Source organism: Epinephelus lanceolatus, chromosome 9 (assembly GCF_041903045.1).
Source record: "Epinephelus lanceolatus isolate andai-2023 chromosome 9, ASM4190304v1, whole genome shotgun sequence".
Taxonomy (NCBI): Eukaryota; Metazoa; Chordata; class Actinopteri; order Perciformes; family Serranidae; genus Epinephelus; species Epinephelus lanceolatus.
Genome location: NC_135742.1, coordinates 38912304 through 38931169, shown reverse-complemented (window position 1 = coordinate 38931169; position 18866 = coordinate 38912304). Strand labels below are relative to the sequence as shown.

Below are 18866 nucleotides of genomic sequence, written 5' to 3'. Positions count from 1 at the left end.
CATTTCTGAGGCTGGTGACTCGGATGAACTTATCCTCAGAAGCAGAGGTGACTCTTGGTCTTCCTTTCCTGGGTCGGTCCTCATGTGTGCCAGTTTCGTTGTAGCGCTTGATGGTTTTTGCGACTCCACTTGGGGACACATTTAAAGTTTTTGCAATTTTCCGGACTGACTGACATTCATTTCTTAAAGTAATGATGGCCACTCGTTTTTCTTTAGTTAGCTGATTGGTTCTTGCCATAATATGAATTTTAACAGTTGTCCAATAGGGCTGTCGGCTGTGTATTAACCTGACTTCTGCACAACACAACTGATGGTCCCAACCCCATTGATAAAGCAAGAAATTCCACTAATTAACCCTGATAAGGCACACCTGTGAAGTGGAAACCATTTCAGGTGACTACCTCTTGAAGCTCATGGAGAGAATGCCAAGAGTGTGCAAAGCAGTAATCAGAGCAAAGGGTGGCTATTTTGAAGAAACTAGAATATAAAACATGTTTTCAGTTATTTCAACTTTTTTTGTTAAGTACATAACTCCACATGTGTTCATTCATAGTTTTGATGCCTTCAGTGAGAATCTACAATGTAAATAGTCATGAAAATAAAGAAAACGCATTGAATGAGAAGGTGTGTCCAAACTTTTGGCCTGTACTGTATATATATGTAGCTACACTCTGCTGGTTTTCTACCCGGAAGTATTTGCAAACAACAAGGTGATTCCCTCCGAAGGGACACTAACAACTCAAAGTACACATCAAATAAAATTTCTTCAAACACGTTTCTTGTTATTTTAGGTAGTTATTATCATGCTAATGTATGTTCAAGTGTTCATTTCCCCCGATAAGTTGGTTTTAATTCGTTATTTGATTCTATAAACACAGTCTGACCATCTCAAGCTTTTATTTTGGTACTTCCGGTGACCGGCAGTGTGAATTTGCATATTAGCTTAATATTTAGTTTCACCCAGAACATTTAGATTTAACATTTAACATTTAGATTTATATTTAGCATTTAGACTTAACATTTAGATTTATATTTATATTTAATATTTAGATTTAACATTTATATTTAGATTTATATTTAGCATTTAGATTTAACATTTAATTTATATTTAGATTTAATATTTAGATTTAACATTTAACATTTAGGTGCCACATTTAATATTTAGATTTAACTATTTAATATATTTCTAAGTTAACAAATATTGCTGTAAATGTGGTAAAAGGTGACATTAAAAAATTCACAACACTTTTTTAAACATTGAGGCTAAATGTGGCAAAATGTTGATGTTATTTTCAGCGTGAGCCACTTTACAAACGGCACCCCATAAGTTTTCACTTACAAGGCATTTGTTTTGTAAAAAAATTTTAAAAAGTGTTGCACAGATGGATACCCATATTAAAATAATAATAAAATTACAATAAAAACATGAAAAGTGTAAAAAAAAAATACAGTGTATTTTAATTGAAAGTTGAAGCACCTGCTGACCCATTATCTCACAGAAAAAAAGGAAACAAAAGACATGTCTGAACCTGCAGAGGAAAAAAAGCAGAGACTGCGACTGTGAGAAACACAAAGGTACTGACGCACAGCAAGAAATCAAGACTCTGATGACTGAGACATTATTCTGGCATGCTTTCACAGATGTAATTCTATTCAATTAAAGGAGCTGGATCACATCACTGCAATAAAAGGGTTTAGTTGTCATCTCAGGCAGTATAATTATGGTTTGCATTCTTTGTAAGCTAAAACTACTTTTCTGACATGTGAATTGGCATATTGAAAAAACACAAAAATTACCAGATTTTAAGAAGAATCTTTAATATAAATATTTACAGTATGCATATGCCTTAAACCACACTGATCCATTGATTATAGCAGATTTCTGCAGCAGCATACAGTAAGATGTATGCTGCTGCAGCCATGTGTGGATGCTTTGTGCAATGTAGAAAGGGTCATTAATGACAAACCCACACAGAATTATCACTAACTCTAATAAGCCTTTCAGTGTATTTTCACATTGTTTTAGTTTTACAGTAATGTTACTGTTAGAATGTTATTCTCAGGAAACAGGTTATTGCTTTCAGCAAAAAAGCTCTAAAAATCCACTGCACACTACCTTGTCACCAAACAGGCAGCAATAGAGACTAACCGGTGAACATAGTGGAGCATTTAGCAGCTAAAGTGCCAGATATTTCCCTCAGGACTCCACATAAATACTGATGTCGCTCAGTATCTGCTTAAAGGGACAGTTCACCTCAAAAACAAAATTACATATACTCCTCTTTCCTGTTGTGGTTTTTATCAATCTACGCCGCTTTAGTGTGAGTTGCTGAGTGTTGGAGAGATGTCTGCCTTCCCTTTGATGTAATAGAACTAGATGGCACCTAGCTTGTGGTGCTCAAAGCACCAAAAAACAGGGTTGTCAAAATAACGTAATTTCTGTTAATTAATCACAGAAAAAATAATGATTAAAAAAAAAATCAAAGCTGATAAATTGCATTCCCTGGTGCACTGTTCTCTGCAATTTCTGCAGAAAGGAATTTTCATACCATCGGAGTACTTAAAGCTTGAAATCATCTCAATGCAAAGCATTTATGCGAACCTGGAGGTTGGAGCTAGCACAGCCTCCGATGCTAGTGCTAGCAGCCAGCCTCTTCAGGCCACACTCGACCAGGTGTTCAAACACAAACTGAGTAAGTCTACCTGTGACCAACTAACTAACTCCCTTGCAAAATGGATTGCAATGAACTGCAGACCAGTTTCAATGGTAGAGGACAGGGGGACAATTGTGTCCAAAATCCAGCAGCTTTACTACGACACATCTGCCAAAATTCATTTGAATTGAATTATTTAAAATGCTTTCATAATAAAGTTGATTTATGATTCATTTGGAGTAATTAATCACAGAGCATGTAATTAATTAGATTTTTTTTTAATCACTTGACAGCCCTACAAAAAACACATTTGAGCTTTTCATCAATGAGTAGATACACGCTTCCTTCTACGCTGTGATTTGGTTTGCGGGTGTAGTTCAGTAAAAATAAACATGAAATTGCTAACAACAAGATCTGTGGATTATCGTGAGTAACTGCAAGCCAAGTGCCATCTAGTTCCATTATATTGGAAAAAACAAAAGGCAGACATCTCTATGGCCAATACTCAAACACACTCAACTCATGCCAAACAATCTGGATTGATAAATAGTACCACAGTTAAGATAAAAAAAAATATTTTTCACTTTGGAGTGAACTGTCCCTTTAAAAAGTCTTAACAAGCCACAGTTTGCTAACATGTTTGCCATATCAGCTTTAGAAGGTGAAAATCTGTCAGTGCTCCTAAGTGGCCTAACAATCAGATAATGCAGCGTTAAAATCTGATTTGATCAAGCCTCCATCAGGATTCTGACTCCCATTAACTGAAACACTTGACTCCTTCAGCATCTTTTGTCCCTTTTTAAGCAATTTGACTGCAGTTTCCTGTGATTATTGGTAAGACCCCAAGAAGCCCAGCTGCCACTCCAGAGAATTCACTCCCGTTCTGTGATAACAGCTCCATTGGCTCACTGCAGCTGCCAAGGATTTCATGGAGCTGAAGGCAGAGACCCAAAACCTCTAGTGTGTGTGATCGTGAACCAAAAGGCCTCTGGGATCACATTGACATCCAGTGGCGATATTACTATCAGTTCCCTTTGGAGAAAGCACTCTCGGGTTGTTTCCCTGTTGCCACAAAACAATACCTGTATGAAAGCACTGTTCAGTTCACATCCCTTCATTTTGAAATCACATTTTCATGACCATGTGCATGACCATGCCTGCGCTCTTTTTAGAATAATAAATTGAATTTTCTCCAAAATGATCTTACACAATTCCTCTTACATCCATGTAAGTGCTTTTCCAACAGGATGCTGGGTACTTCTTATGTGCAATTTTGAGTGAATAGGGCCTGATTTTGATGACGGCTATGCATGATCACTCCATTCAGGCCAAGTAAGAAGGAGATACAACAGCTTGCCAGTCTTTATACTAAGAGCTCTGTTAATCAGTGTTGAGAAGGGAATAAAAAGGCATTCAATCTTACTTTTTTGGCTTTCAGGACTACTCCATAGGACATAAAGGACAATAGAAGTGCAATTCAGCTCTAAAATATGAAGCTACAAGAGAGAATGTGAAATATACTACCTCCTTTGCTGGAAACAAGTGGAAATTTGCCTGGTCCCTTAATCTGAATTTGTTATACTGATGTACAACTCTGCAGAGAATAAATTGTAAAAGGTAGAAAAGGTCACTGTGACAGAATTCAGGATGACTTTTTCAGCATAAGAAGGGGTAATTTCTTATTCACAAACTCAGCTCTCTATTCACTGCCAACAGAGTGCCTCCACACTGTAGATCAGTGTGACATCACTGATTCAAGTCTTGACTCTTCAATTTGCTTCAGGACAGAATCATTCATTCCACTTATTCCACAGCATAACAACCCAAATGGCAGTTTCAGTGGGCCTCCCATCAGGAATTATACCTCCTACACTTTAACTTCAAGCAATCCAGCTTAGTTCAGTTTTTACAAATTAAAACAGCTATATTTGCATCTCCATTTTCAAAAGTTGTGGATGGTTTCAATAGAATTGTTCCATTCCATAGCATTTTTTTTGTCACCCCTCTGTTGTGGTACCTCCCATTGATCCGATACTAAAAGGTGGAGCTAACACATTCTTACTCCCAACTTGTCAAATGTCGACACTTGGTCTGTGGCCCGTTGCATTAAAATGGATACCATGTCAATTTACGTTTGTTACATTTACCATGTCTTTTCAAAATAAACTTCCAGTTCCACAGGAAATGCACATTTTCTGCTTGTTACCGGTAAATCCATACAGTCGTTTTCAAAATAATATTACAGTGTAGGTAGAAAAACCTGGGCACCAAAAACATGGTTAGGTTTATGAAAAAACATCACGGTTTAGCTCAAAATCAGTGTGCTAGTTGTTAACGTAATATAGCGTCACATGACATACATCACGAGCATAGTATGCTAAACATACTAGCACACTATGTCATTATTGAAACAACTTGATTGACTGTTGTTTTTACACGGGAAACCAACAGTGAGCTCCTGGGTGAACCTGTGTCAGTGTCTGATGCCGCCAGGCGTTTTCGACAATTTGGGAGTGAGATCTGATTGAAGCTGGATCACTGCAGTCCATTGATTGGTTAAGAGAGAATCGACACTCTAGCAGTGCAGAGCAGAGCATCTATTGAGAAGCGTGGCAAATTGTGGCTTGTTTGGGAAATTATGTGACTGCTGCTCCTACAGTGACAAGTTTCATACATTAGTTAACTATAACTATAAAATGATGGCTCTCTTGCATGACATGTTTTAGTGATGACTGGATCTTCAAGTGCTTAAAAAAATGTAAATGAATTTCAACCCGATTACGTGAACTGCATCTATTTCTGCTCTACACTCCAGCCTGCTCTATTTTGTTCCAAAAATGTAGCACTCCGTGGAGGATCAACAAGGTGCAGGCATTCCTCTGCATCGTCGGTGAGGAGGAACAGCTATTACTATCCAGTAACAACCACACCTACATAATACTGTGTGTGGTGGAAACATAAAACATATCTTAGGTACATGCCTGTATGGGTTACTTAGGGTTCTAAGGTAGCTACTATAACAAAAGTGTTTGGTGGAAACAGTTTTTTTCTCTGAGGGTGGTGAACTTTCTGACCTGTATTTCTGCAAAATCTGCTGGCGTGCAAGTCAGCAGTTGACATGGAAAAAAAAACAATCTGAATATGTAAATTTTGTATATAAGATATGCAAATCATAAACTTAGATCGGAGCATGCAACCAAGAGGTTTCAGAATCCACCCACCTGCATTAGCTCTACACTAAATGTTCAAGCATCCAGCTCATCAGTGTATTGTAAAGTCATGACATCTGTGGTTTTGAGTGACATGTCAGAAATTACTGACTTTGGTTTATGACTACTTGCCAACCTCATTCAGCCTTAGCTGAACTTTGTTTCAAGTGTTAAATGCTGGCATTCTAGCTGAAAGATGGTGAAAGAGATACATTTACCATTTCATTTTAATATTTATATTATACCTACTGAACATGAGCATATTAAGATTGTCCTTGTTTGCATGCTGATGTTTGCATTTAGCATTTATCTTAAGGGTTGTATCCAGGTACAGCCTCACAGAGCCACTAGCATGGTTGTAAAATGTTGATCTTGTTTTATCATTCATTTTTTGTGAGGTCGTAAACTTAGCTTTCCAGAGACTGGAGACTTGACACCAAGCCTGTAGTTCACCAAGTTCTGCATCTGTGGCTTCAGAAAACAGCGAGGGGAGAAACCACCGCAGGACTGTAAGGATGAAACTAAGTCCATGCCATGCCAGAATCCAAGGAGTAAAGGAAATATAGCACATTAACTGAGATGTCCCTAACAAAAGCCTGGAGCTGTCCCACTGTGTCACACAGCCAACTCTGCCCACTCAACTCCACAGTCCTCATCCTCAACACTGCTGCTGTGGCCTGTTGCAGTGAGGGGGGACTGGGAGAAGCGTTTGAACAGATCACTTCAAGGAGACTGCCAGAGGATCTGAGAAACTTTGATAATATAAGGCAAGGACTTGCATCCACTGACAGCTTGATTCTTGTCTGTTTTAGAGACCTGAGCTGGAGGACGCAGGCTCAGGCCCTCTGTTTGGGAGATATTTTGATGCACCTTTCCTGAACTATAATGGCAGCCCATTTCTGCCAGTGTGATGAAAAAAAGATCCTACAAGTCAGATTGCTTAAAAATGATAACTTAGTTTCTAAAAATAGGGACTTAGTGTCTCTGCAGTAATGACTTATTATCTCAAATATCATGGCTTAGTAGCTTGATATTAATACATCTGTATCACAACATTATGACAAACTTATAAAATTATACTTATTGTCCCAAAATAATGATTTAGAATCTAAAAAATGGGTTAGTATCATAAAAAATGCCTGAGGATAACGACATAATATGAAACTTTCTCAAAATCATGACTTAACTTCAAAATAATGTCTTAGTATTTTCGAGTCATTATTTTTGAGATTTCTTTTGAGCTACAAAGTTAGTATTCCAAAAAATCTCATTATAATGACTATTATAATGAGATATACTATTACTACTATAAGGACTATGTTTTTGTTTTCATCACATGAGCAAAAATGGGCTTCCATCAATGTGGCTTTTCTGAGAACTGCTATTTTTCTTATTCCCACCAAAACAACACATGATTCAACCTGCATTGAAATGGAAAGCAAATTGTGGTTAATATGAAAAAAAGCATGCACTTGCTTTCTGCACGCACCTTTGCAGCAGAATGTGGCTAAGGGCAAGCTTGCCATTATGTGTATATATACCATCATCTGTATTGCACTTCAGCTAATTCAAACTCAACACAGCATAGACCATTTGCTGCAACAGAGTCTGCACAAACCAGGACATATCTGAAATCAAAGTCCATGTAGCACATACCTGGGACTATGCATGGTGTGTGCATTACTTGTGACTGTGAAGCAATCAGATGTGCTGCAGAAAATGGGAATTACAGGAATTATGCATACCTGGTACATTTGACTCTGGTGATTAAAGGTATACGCATTGTTGCACAAAAGGTCTGAGAGGCGCTCCCATGGTGTTATTATTGTGGTTTTCTTATTGTTATACTTTTGTACTTTTCCTGTGCAGTGTGCAAGATTTATGGGATTTAGTGGCATCTAGTGGTGAAGATTGCAAATTGCAACCAGCTGAAACTTCTCCCGGTTAGAATTCCTTCAGTGTTTATTGTTTAGGACATTTTTACTGGGAGCCGAATTATCCACAGAGGTCTCTTCCTCTCCTAAACAAAAGAACCAGGTGATTAAAACCAGTAAAAACAATGGACAAAGCTGTTTCACGTTACAAATCAGTGTTTCTCCTTTGCTGTTTGGCACGTTACAGATGGGCTGCTCACCCAGCGTCTTTGTGCTACCTTTTTTCTCTGATAACTTAATGTGTGCTCAGATGTTCAGGAGGTTTTTACTATGGGAGGAATTATCCGCAGAGGTCTCTTCCTCTCCAGAGCAAGTGGACCCAGTGATTTAAACCAGTAAAAACACAGATTAAAGCAGTTCCATGTAAAAATAAATAAGTAAAAAAAATCAGTGTTTATTCCGGTGCTGTTATCGAGAAGTCCATTCAAGGTTACGGTAAAAACATGGCGGTGCAACATGGAGGACTCTGTGAATGAGGACCTGCTCCATATGTAGATATAACAGCTCATTCTAAGGTAACAAAAACACAGTTAACATTTTCAGGTGATTACTGTGGCTACACATTTTGACAAATAAAGGCCTGTCTCAATTAGACACCTGGTCTGGTTGCCAAGCAGTTCATTTTTATAGAAGTTCTTTGGATGTATAAAACCAGGTTGTTGGCCACCCACTTGAGTTAGCATGCTGTTTTAACTGCACATACATACAAATATAAATGTCTAAACTTTTCTCAATATGGAGATGCTACACCTTGCTAGCCCAGTTTAGTTCATTTTACTAAAACCATGAGCACCGGAGAAGACTGTAATTCATACAGATTTACCAGCATAGCAAAAAAAAAAAACAAGTGGTGACTCCCTTCCTCTGAAGCGGTCATAAAGTCAGAATATGTCACCATTCCTTGATTACCCAGTAAGTTATCTGTATTTCTTTTGTCTGCAAAGGCCCACCGATCAAAAGAATTACAAGTGTTTTTCATGAAAATGAATCTAAGTTATGAATATTGTTCTAACAGGATAAAGTGGTGTTGCATTGGTATGCTGGGTGCCATTATCCTTGGGTGCCGTAAAATAGAGAGTAACAGTAACATCAAAGATAACAGGGTCAGTAGAGCAATAGCTGATTTTCATAATGCTATCATAAACATACATACATCCAGTATACTCTACATGTATACCAGCAAACCTGGATTACTAACTGAGAATACGTGTATAATACATACTTAAAATACAGTACATACATGCAGTATACACATATCTCATGTATGAACTATTTGTAACAGCATAGTCTTTTTTATGACCAAAAACACTTCAACATACAAGTTTATAGCTGACAGCTTATTAGGAGACACTGGGAGCAGCATATAAACCCATTCAAATTCATAAAGCAAACTACTACACAGCAGAGCAAATAAGATACTAACTAACACTGCCTCCAGGTGGAGCTGGAAGACAACAGATCTTTACAGGTCAGCCATCTTGCAGCCATGATAGCCCCCTTCCCTCTGCAGGGTCCCTTTTAGATGTTCACACATACAGTCTCCGTAATCACAGCCAACTGTCACACTACCTGCAAGGCAAAGCAGTTATGAGTAATTTCATCAGTATTAGTAATTTCATATGTTTATACATCCCAGACTTGTTTATTGACTATAAAGTTTATGGCTTTATTGCTGTATTATTTAATTATTTAATTAATTATTAATTATTATATTTATTGTTTGTGTTAATATAACATGTGTGTGTGTGTGTGTGTGTGTGTGTGTGTGTGTGTGTGTGTGCTTAGATTCTATTTTCATTTTCCCTGCTGAGTCTTATTGCTTTAAGTACTGCTACGAATTTATTTCCCCTGGTTGATCAATAAAGTTTTAACATCCCATTTTATCACGGAGGCTGCCTGTTCAGAGCTGAAGAAAACAGCGTCAGAAGAACTGGAGGGCAAAGCAGTAAATTACACAGCACGGGACTTTTAATTATTCCATTTAATTGTATAGAATCATGATGGGATGGTGTGGAGCGCTGCCGGGTACGCTGGTGACAAATAAAACCACATTTCCCACAAGGCCTTGCGCTGTCAATAAGGAAATGGGATAGGTAAGACTCGCTTCCTGATAACGAAAGATAAAACCCGTACACGCAGCTTATATTCTTGATATTTTTTGTTTTCGTCCTTTTAAATGTGGAGTGTAAACAAGGTGCACGACTATACGCTTTATTTTTCGAATTATTGAGACGTTTTGTGTATGCTAGTAGATACAGTAGTAAGATAGGTAACTTGGGACGTTCATTATTCAAGACTTTAACTGCTAAATATGCTAATATGTCGCACCGTTTACGGAGAAAAGACGCACAATAAATTAGCATAGGTTACTTGAGGAATGTATTAGACACACATTACTTTGCTATAATTAAAAATGTTGACAGTTTATAAATAAATTGCCAGGTAGGACTAAAGTTGAAACATTTCGCTAAATGGATAAAAAAAAAAGAAGTCGAATACACCTGATAGTGACGTATTGCGTCATGAGTGTGTCCCCTCGCCAGAAAGCTATTGCCTTTTTCCACTGACGTTTTATATGTTTTTATTACACCAACTCACTAACTTTCTCACATTTGGAAAGTCAGCAGAAAGTTTTCACTCCACTGTAATCTGAACACACACCTTATATACTGTGTGTTTGTTTAGGCCTATTAGAAGAGGATAATGTGTTTTTGTTGTTGGCTGGGTGCTTCTGGTTACCCTCCACCCTCACTGATGACTGTGTCCCTCTCCTACATCGTATTTATAGGCAGCAGATGCAGCAGGCTGGCTCCTCGTCCCCCAGCTGTTCCTCCACCTCTTACAGCTTCTCCCTCAGCCACCGCAATACAGCAGAATGTGGAAGTGAGACTTCAACCGAGGCAGTGAAACACGAAGTGAGAGCCAACAACACCGTGAGTATGAGTTAAAGAATAACCAGTGAAAATCACGAGGTAGAGCAATGACTTCTACATCGTGAGAGCTTAAGTTCAATATTGTAGAGCAAGAAGTGGTGTCAGTGGCAGCTGGGGACAAGGTAAGGTGTGTGACTCTGGTGCATATTTCTGATAATCACATATTAAGCTTATGATAAAGTTGGTGAGCTTGATGTGATGCTAAAATGAATAGTGGAAGTTAACGGTTAGAAGAAATTATTGACAATGATTCAGCCGCTTCTCTTGCAGTTTAGTATTTTTCCACCGGACAAATTGAGGCTGTTTAAAGGAATTTAAGTTAATTTTCACATGCTTTTATATTCAGTTTTTTTATTTAGTTTGCTTTCAGTTATGGCAGTTAGCTGCTGCATTTATCCACTGTTACTGAAAAAGGATGAGCAACTAGGGATTACCACTGATTTAGTGTGTAAGCTTTAAACTGAGCTAGAAGGGATGAAAAGTTAAAGTGTTTTGGGTTTTTTTTACATTTAGGAGCCTTATTGCCATTTCCATCCACCTCTTTTAATGTGCGTTTTCAGTTTCCACATGAAAAAACCTGAGTGGAAACAGCAAAATTTCTGAAATATCACAAAAAAGTTTCATGCTTGGGGAAAGTGGACAAGTTGATGCATCAGTAAAAGGTAAATGTGACTAAGTGCAATGGAAACAGATTCATGACATACCATCAGACCAATGCAAGCTCTTCTCACTGTCTCTGGGTGGCTATTAACAATAGACTGTATAAAATGATGGCGCTTACATTGTGGGGTGGCTGTGGCTCAGAGGTAGAGTGGGCTGTCCACCAGTTGAAAGGTTTAATCCCTGGCTCCTCTGGTCTGTATGTCGAAGCATCCTTGGGCAAGATACTGAACCCTAAACTGCTCCTGATGGCTGTTCCATTGGTGTGTGAGTGAGTGAATGGTTACAGAGTAAAAGATGGCACCATGTACTGTAGCCCCGGCCACCTCTGTGTGAATGTGTGTATGAATGGGTGAATCTGACATGTAGTGTAAAAAGCACCTTGAGTGGTCGGCAGACTAGAAAAGCGCATTTATCATTTACATTACGAAGTCTTGGATGCAGCATTTCGACAGTTGCCATCTTGTTTTTTTGTAGCCAGAAGTGATTATACTTAGAATACCTCGCAAGCAGCCTGTAACTCAGTGGGCCCTGCCCTTAAATATGCATAACTTTCAGCCGTAATAAAATGTCAAGGGGTGAGTCACATAAAAATGCAGCCCTCTACAGTTGTCAAGAATGAAGAAATTAGCTTCAGAGACCAAAACCATTTTTTGAACCAGGCTCTAAGCATTTTTGTTTTTGCTGTAAAGTAGGGCATTTTAACATGGGGGTCTGGGGGAATGACTTGCCTTTGGGAGCCAACTCAAGTGGCCAGTCAATGAATTGCTGTTTTTGACACTTTAGCGTTGGTTTCAATTTTCAGCCCCAGAGGTTGCTGCTTGCTTTTAACACACTTATGCACACAGATCTTACCAGAACTCTTCCAAGAGCACAGAGCTGTAATATTAGTTGTTCAAAACTCCCCACTGGGCTCTCACTTATTACACATCCATTCATTTACTTTATTTGGGGTTTAGCTGGTGCTCTTTTAATCATATCATCCTTTTGAGTCCTCTTCTGCACACCTCTGACTGGAGAATTAGCGCCAACTACTGCTTATCTCAGTGAACCCACTGCCAATATTTGCATAACAGTAACTGATGCAATTTGACTAACATTTGCACTACATTTGGATGGTAACCTAACTATTGTTTCAACATAATTTCAGTGACTGTGTTTCAGTTGTTGGGTTTTCCTCCAAGTGAAGCACAAATTTAATTGAATTTTCAGATAATCTGAAAAAGAAAATGCAAATTTATGTGCTTTTCCTTCCACTGCTGTTCTGCAAATATTGGGAGTTGGTTCATTGAAATAAACAGTAGGTGGCGCTAATTCTCCAGTCAGAAGGCGTGACATAATTAAAAGTGCACCAGTCAAACCTCAAACAAAGGACATGTAATAAAAACACTGGAAAACGGCAGCTGTGTGCTTTTGGAAGAGTTCTGGTTACAGCTCAGTGTGCATACGTAAGCGTGTTCAAAGCCATCCAGGGCCGACAAAGACAGCTTGTAGTGGCCTATGCCGTTAAAGTACGTCATCATTCATTCGCTGAATCTGTTTCCATTGCACTTAGTTGCATTTACTTTTTATCGAAACACCAACTTTTCCACCTCCCCAAAGCAGAAACATTATAATGCGAAATTTTTAAGATTTTTGCAAGATTCTGGCATTTCCACTCAGAATTTTTTTATGCACAAACTGAAAATGGACATAAAAGACAATGCATAGAAAGGCCTTGTGTGTATTTAGAATCAGCCATATACTAAAATATAATGGTTGTAATGCTATTAAACATTGGCTTCATGTGACCCAAGTGTCTAGAAAACCTTATGAACAGTTAGCCGAGTCCTTATCTAGACATCAAGACATCCTTTGACCTGCACATGACCAAATTACTGGTTACTAGGCAGTGACTCACTCGTGTTGGCAATCAGCAACATGACATTCTGTCTGTCCTACCTGTTCACTGTCCTGCCACCCTGTGTGTTCTGATGTTGTTCCTTTTACTGTTTCAGCCTACAGAACCCTCCAGAATGTCGTCCGTCCTGAGATTCTACGTGTGCTACCTGTTGTGCCTGGGCCTGGGCCTAGCCTGCATAGTGTGCGTGTGCGTGTGGAATAGCCAATGGCGTGGCGGTTTTGCCTGGGACAGTTCGTCCCTGCAATTCAACTGGCACCCCGTCCTGATGGTAACAGGTCTGGTTGTGCTGTACGGCATTGGTGAGTGCCTTTTCAGTTTCATTTCTGTTTCTCACTTCTTTTTTTCCTCTTGTCACAGTCAGACTCTATCAAGATAATTACACATTACAGGTTTCATAGAGACCGAGCATATAATTTAATGCATCATTTCAGTAGAGTAAATGTGAGGTAATGTCCACAGTGACTGTTTTGCTTTAAGTACCACACCTCAGTGATTGCAGTCAGTTTTTTCTTATATAAAGTAAAGTTTGATCAAATAAAAGAAGGTGCCTTTCACCAATGAACTGGAATGTATCTGTACCATGGTAGCCTACATGATATACTAGATATACAGTCAATACAAGGTAGGAACTTTGCTGCCTAACTGAGCATATAAGTCTGTGGGAAAACAACTATTTGGTCATTAAGGCATGTGGTTATTCCTCACCTTTTCAAGTGTGATAAATTCTGTGTATCATGATGACTGTAAAATGCACATGTACTGTAGGGTATCCCCTCTGGACATAAAATAGTATGAAAGGTTTGTCAAAATTTGAGGCAGCAGTGATAATGAATGTCAGTGAATAAGTGTGAAATGTATTGCATGCTCAACATGTCATAATGTTCCACATGTGTTAACATTTGTGAAAGTATTTGACAACGTTGTAACGTTTTCACATTACAAGCAAATGTGACCAAAATCTGATTTTTTTTTTCAGAGCAGTTTAGACATAGAAATCTGTATTTTTCCTATCAGATCTGTGACACTTTCATATGTGATCCTAAATCCCATACATATCCGATCACTGGCCATGCAACTACTGTGAGAACAGTCGAACTCATTGATGTCTTTCATACATCTATGGTTTTTCCACGTCATACTTCACTGTGCAGGTGCAGGTCACTCACCACACAGTGTATGAGCGGTCTGCTGAAACTACAAAAGGCTGCTGTAGATGTACCGCTGCTGCAGTAGGCTGCCTCAGTCCCCAACCAGTAGAGCCTGACTGACAGACACTTTTTGAAGGAGACAGCTTACCTTCGTGCCGTAACAGCGATGTTGTGAGGCAGCAACAGAGATATTGAAATGTAGCCCTGGACATCCTAAAGTTTTGGAGAAACTGCTCCTCAGTGAAACCCTGCACATCGCAGCCCCACCACCCGAATACCTCTCAAACAACCACTCTCTCTCCACAGTACTACTAGCAATAGCTGCTAATAGAGCTATAGCTTTTGTTTTCCTTCATCTTCTCAGCCTCACGTTATTGTTCCAGCAGCTCATAATTCCAAAGCCTCAGTAAAAATGTCCCATTAGACTGAAAGCCCATTTTACAACAGCTACTTATCCCAAAAACTAGCACACATTACTCTGAAATTAAGTCCTTTCTTACTAACTAATCATTATGTAGAATGACAAAGGTCCAATGTCCTCACTCTGCATAATAATTAGCTATGGGCTTCTTTTTAGGAGCGTGCCCTCAGAGGGTGCTTTGGAATAAAGGGCAGTCCTCTCCTCATTATGTGACGAAGCGTTATCCTACCTTTGCAGCAAATATTTTGGGAGACCAGGAAATATTCAGCTTGCTTTGCCTTGGGGCTGCTTTGACAAAATGAAAAGAGGCTAGGGGCCAGTTAATAAACAAACATTAATAAGTAATATACCCATAATTAGCCATGACATCTGTGGGGGGATCAGAGGGATCCTCCTCTTGCATCCTTTTTTCAATAAAACAAGCTTGATGATTTTTTTATGCACTCTGGCACCTTAATTACATTCAAAATCCAAAAAACCCAGTTGCAAGTAATTTATTTGTAAATTAGAAAGTGGTCACCCATTTCCACCCACCCTGCAGGCCTGCCAGGACACGTTGAGTTTCACTGTCATACTATGATCGTATGAGTGAGTATCAGACACACCATTTAGCTTTTTCCTTTCACACTGTGACATACTCTTCCCTTGCATGATATGACATAATGAGAGGTTTAATATTTGATTAAATACGAAGTCGATGAACCTCATTAACCACCATTAGATTATTATTGTTTGAAGCAGTGGTTCCCACCTTGGGGCTCAGGACCCCCACAGAGGGTTGCAAGATAAATCTACACAGGAGGCGCAGTGTGAGCAGCATGTTAGCAGAGCGGCAGCTTCAGGCCTCTGTCTGTGTCTACACGTGAAACGTTCAGGCAGCGTAGGTCACCTGCGTTTTTGCAGCACTAGAGCCCAACACAAAATCACTGCAGTTACACACATGAAACAGAAGAAAGAAATCCTGAAGTACAAAAATATACTTGGAGTCATGCTGCGGCCTGTGTAGACAGCTGGATTGATTAAAATAGAAGCATGTCTGTTCCCTCAGATGCATGTACTGTAAGAAGGATAACTGAAAAACATGGTTGGAAAGCCCCCTCTATAGCAGACATGCTATACAGAGTCTTGAGAGGGTTTCCTGAGCATAGAATAAGCAGAAAAATTCTACACAAAATAGGATCTTCTTTTTCAGACTTTTCTATATACTTGATCTTTTTTCTTACAAAATCCTAATACTCTGATTTTTCCTCCTCAGGCCTCTAGAAAGTATTCAAATGAAACGTTCACTCCTCGTTTAAATTCTGCATAAATGATAGACACACATATGATCAGCGACACGAGACATTGCTTTATATACTGTGAAATTTCAATTAAAAGCCTAGTCCCAATTAAATGCCCTTTTACTGACCCGGTGTAGCTTCATATTTTGACAAATAAAGGCCTGTCTCAATTAGAAGCCTGGTCTGGTTGCCAAGCAAGTGATTTCACAGACGTTCTTTGGATGTATAAAACCAGGTTGTTGGCTACCTACTGGAGCTAACGTTAGATAGCTGTATAGATCACACATTCAAATATAAATGTTTGAACTTTTGTCAATATCATCAGCCTGGTTAGATTCTCCACAATTCAAGTGTTCAGTTCATTTTACTGAAACCATGAGCACCAGAGAAGACCGTAATTCATTTTGATTTACCAGCATGACGAAAATACAAGTGAAGCGGTCATAAAGTTAGAATATGTGTCCGTTCTAAGTTACTCATCTTCCTTTAGTCTGTAAGCATCCACTGATCAAGAGAATCAAAACGGTTTTTCATAAAAAACAAAAAAAAGGAGAAAGTTGGAAACCAGTGGTTGAATGCCTGTCAACTGTGTTCACACTTATACTGATAACACTTGGGCTTTAGAAGTCTAACTGTATATACTAAAGGGGCATATTCATCTCATTTAGATTGTTGGGCATAGTTTATGTTTAACTTTTATTTGTCATTTCAACTTTAAATCCCTAGTGTAAATCAACCTCTAAAAACACCAGATCCTACGTTTCCCATCATGCAACTCAGTGGCATCTTTTGTTAGATTTTGTTGAGTTTATGCACAGACTGTCAAAAATGTGTCTTTAGGCCAAAGTTGAGAGAACCAAAATGCATTTATAACCTGATGACATCATTATCATAACCCTAATGATATCTTAAGGGTTATTTTCTCAGTGCCCTCCAAAGCCACAGAAGACATTAACTGCAATGTACTAATGACATTTTAAATCTTTTCTGTTGTCGTCTCCTCTCTGCAGGAGCTGTGGTATACCGCATCCCCCTGACCTGGGGTCAGAATAAACTCCCCTGGAAGCTGCTGCATGCTGCGCTGATGTTCATTGCCCTGATCCTGTCAATTGTGGGGCTTTGTGCTGTGTTTGATTTCCACAATGCTAAAAATACTCCCAACCTGTACTCCTTGCACAGCTGGATTGGAATCGCTGCTACAGCTCTTTTTGCCATACAGGTAAACGGCTTTATCTGCACAAACTGAATGGCTTTATTGAAGAGTGTAATACGTGTTGCATGAGTGTTTTTATTTTGACTTGTTCTGTGACATGATTGTTGTTCTGCTCACTGTGTCTGTCGCTGTCTTTCCCTACATCTGTCCATCCAGTGGGTGGTGGGTTTGGCTGGCTTCCTCCTGCCCTGGTCCCCTGTATCACTACGTGCACTCCTGAAACCTATCCACGTGTGGATGGGAGGCAGCATACTGTGGCTCAGCATTGTTGCCTGCATCTCTGGAATCAACGAAAAACTCTTCTTTGTTCTGTGAGTGCCATATTTCTGCCTTTCTTTTTTTCTTATTTAAATATGAAATGCTAAAATTGACCTTTAAATGTGTTTTCCCACAGCAAAGGAGCTCAGCCGTATGCTAGCCTTCCACCTGAGGCTGTGTTAGGAAATTTATTAGGAGTTTTGATCGTAGCCTTTGGCTTGGTCGCCCTCAAGATTTTATCCAACCATGAATGGCAGCGACCAGACGGCAGTTCTCAGGATCTGGCTTACACGGTGAGAATATCAGTGAGGCTGATATGCAATAAAAGAGATTAGAGGATTTATTTTTGAAAAAAGTATTTCACCATCATCCTTATCTACTCTCTCCCGCAGCCACTGCTTCAAGAAGAAAATGAATGAAGGGAATTCCGAAAATGCTCACTGCATCAAATCCTTCCATGCAAAATCAATTCATACATCACAGATCACAATTCTGGACAATGGCCCATAAGGTCTCCATTGAATGTACAAGCAGCTGCCTTAACAGTGTGAGAATTGAAAAATATGTTTGTTGTGGGTGTAAGTATTTATTTGAAATTATATTTAAGTTTGCTTTTTTGCCAAAGAATAAAAAAAATGTGTTTGATCAAAGTTGTGACCTTTTTCTTTCACACTAACCTCTCCCATGGTGCAAAGTAGCTAGCTATTGGGAACCATGAGTTTTAGAATATTTAAAGGTATATATGCTAGATTTGTATTTCAAAAAAGGTAGTGACAAGGACTGTAAGCAGCCAAGAGAAGACTGTGAAAATCTTGGACGCAATGCTGGAGAAACCCACACATGTCATGAATCTGGGGGTTGGCTTTTACTCACTTTCTCACTAGCTGACAATGCCTGCATAGAATGCCTTTAACACACCTCCGTGCTCAAAAGATAACCAAAGCTGGTGTTGTTTCATAGTGTGAGTTTAAAGGTATACTATGCAGGAATTGTTGGTTACTGTTTGTAGACCAAATCACTAGTGAAAGTGAAAGGCAACCCCACCTTTGTCTGCTTGGTGTTTCACCTCACTATATTTGTGTTGTTTTCGGCGCAGGTTTTCCATGGAAATCACAGACCCAGTTGCATTGTCACCTGGTTGCAACCTTTTTATAAAGTGCTGTGTCTGGGAGTGTCCTAAACACAGCAGAATAAGAGGGAATCTGGAGACCATGTTGTGATGGGATCAGTCCAGCTGTGATTTAGCAATCCAC

The 18866-nt window shown here is 39.1% G+C and overlaps 1 protein-coding gene across 4 annotated transcripts; it reads left to right on the top strand.

The window, feature by feature from the left end:
- The first annotated feature begins 9759 nt into the window (after nt 1-9759).
- cyb561a3a (cytochrome b561 family, member A3a) lies at nt 9760-18263 on the top strand. Of its 4 annotated transcripts, none has more exons than XM_078170955.1 (7): nt 9760-9890; nt 10586-10730; nt 13388-13592; nt 17153-17361; nt 17512-17666; nt 17750-17906; nt 18006-18263. In XM_078170955.1, the coding sequence occupies exons 2-7, from the start codon at nt 10593-10595 to the stop codon at nt 18030-18032; spliced, it is 891 nt and encodes a 296-aa protein (XP_078027081.1). In that variant the 5' UTR covers nt 9760-9890; nt 10586-10592; the 3' UTR covers nt 18033-18263. The 4 variants fall into 4 exon arrangements, with proteins under 4 accessions (XP_078027081.1, XP_033474545.1, XP_033474547.1 ...); XM_033618654.1 differs by having other exon boundaries at nt 9884-9991; XM_033618656.2 differs by lacking the exon at nt 9760-9890 and having other exon boundaries at nt 10712-10852.
- The last annotated feature ends 603 nt before the right edge of the window (nt 18264-18866 follow it).

Coding starts and splice junctions, on each gene's coding strand:
- cyb561a3a (XM_078170955.1), top strand. CDS start 10,593: ATGCAGCAGGCTGGCTCCTCGTCCCCCAGCTGTTCCTCCACCTCTTAC. Junction 13,593..17,152: donor GGTTGTGCTGTACGGCATTG/GTGAGTGCCTTT, acceptor TCCTCTCTGCAG/GAGCTGTGGTATACCGCATC. Junction 17,907..18,005: donor CTCAGGATCTGGCTTACACG/GTGAGAATATCA, acceptor TCTCTCCCGCAG/CCACTGCTTCAAGAAGAAAA.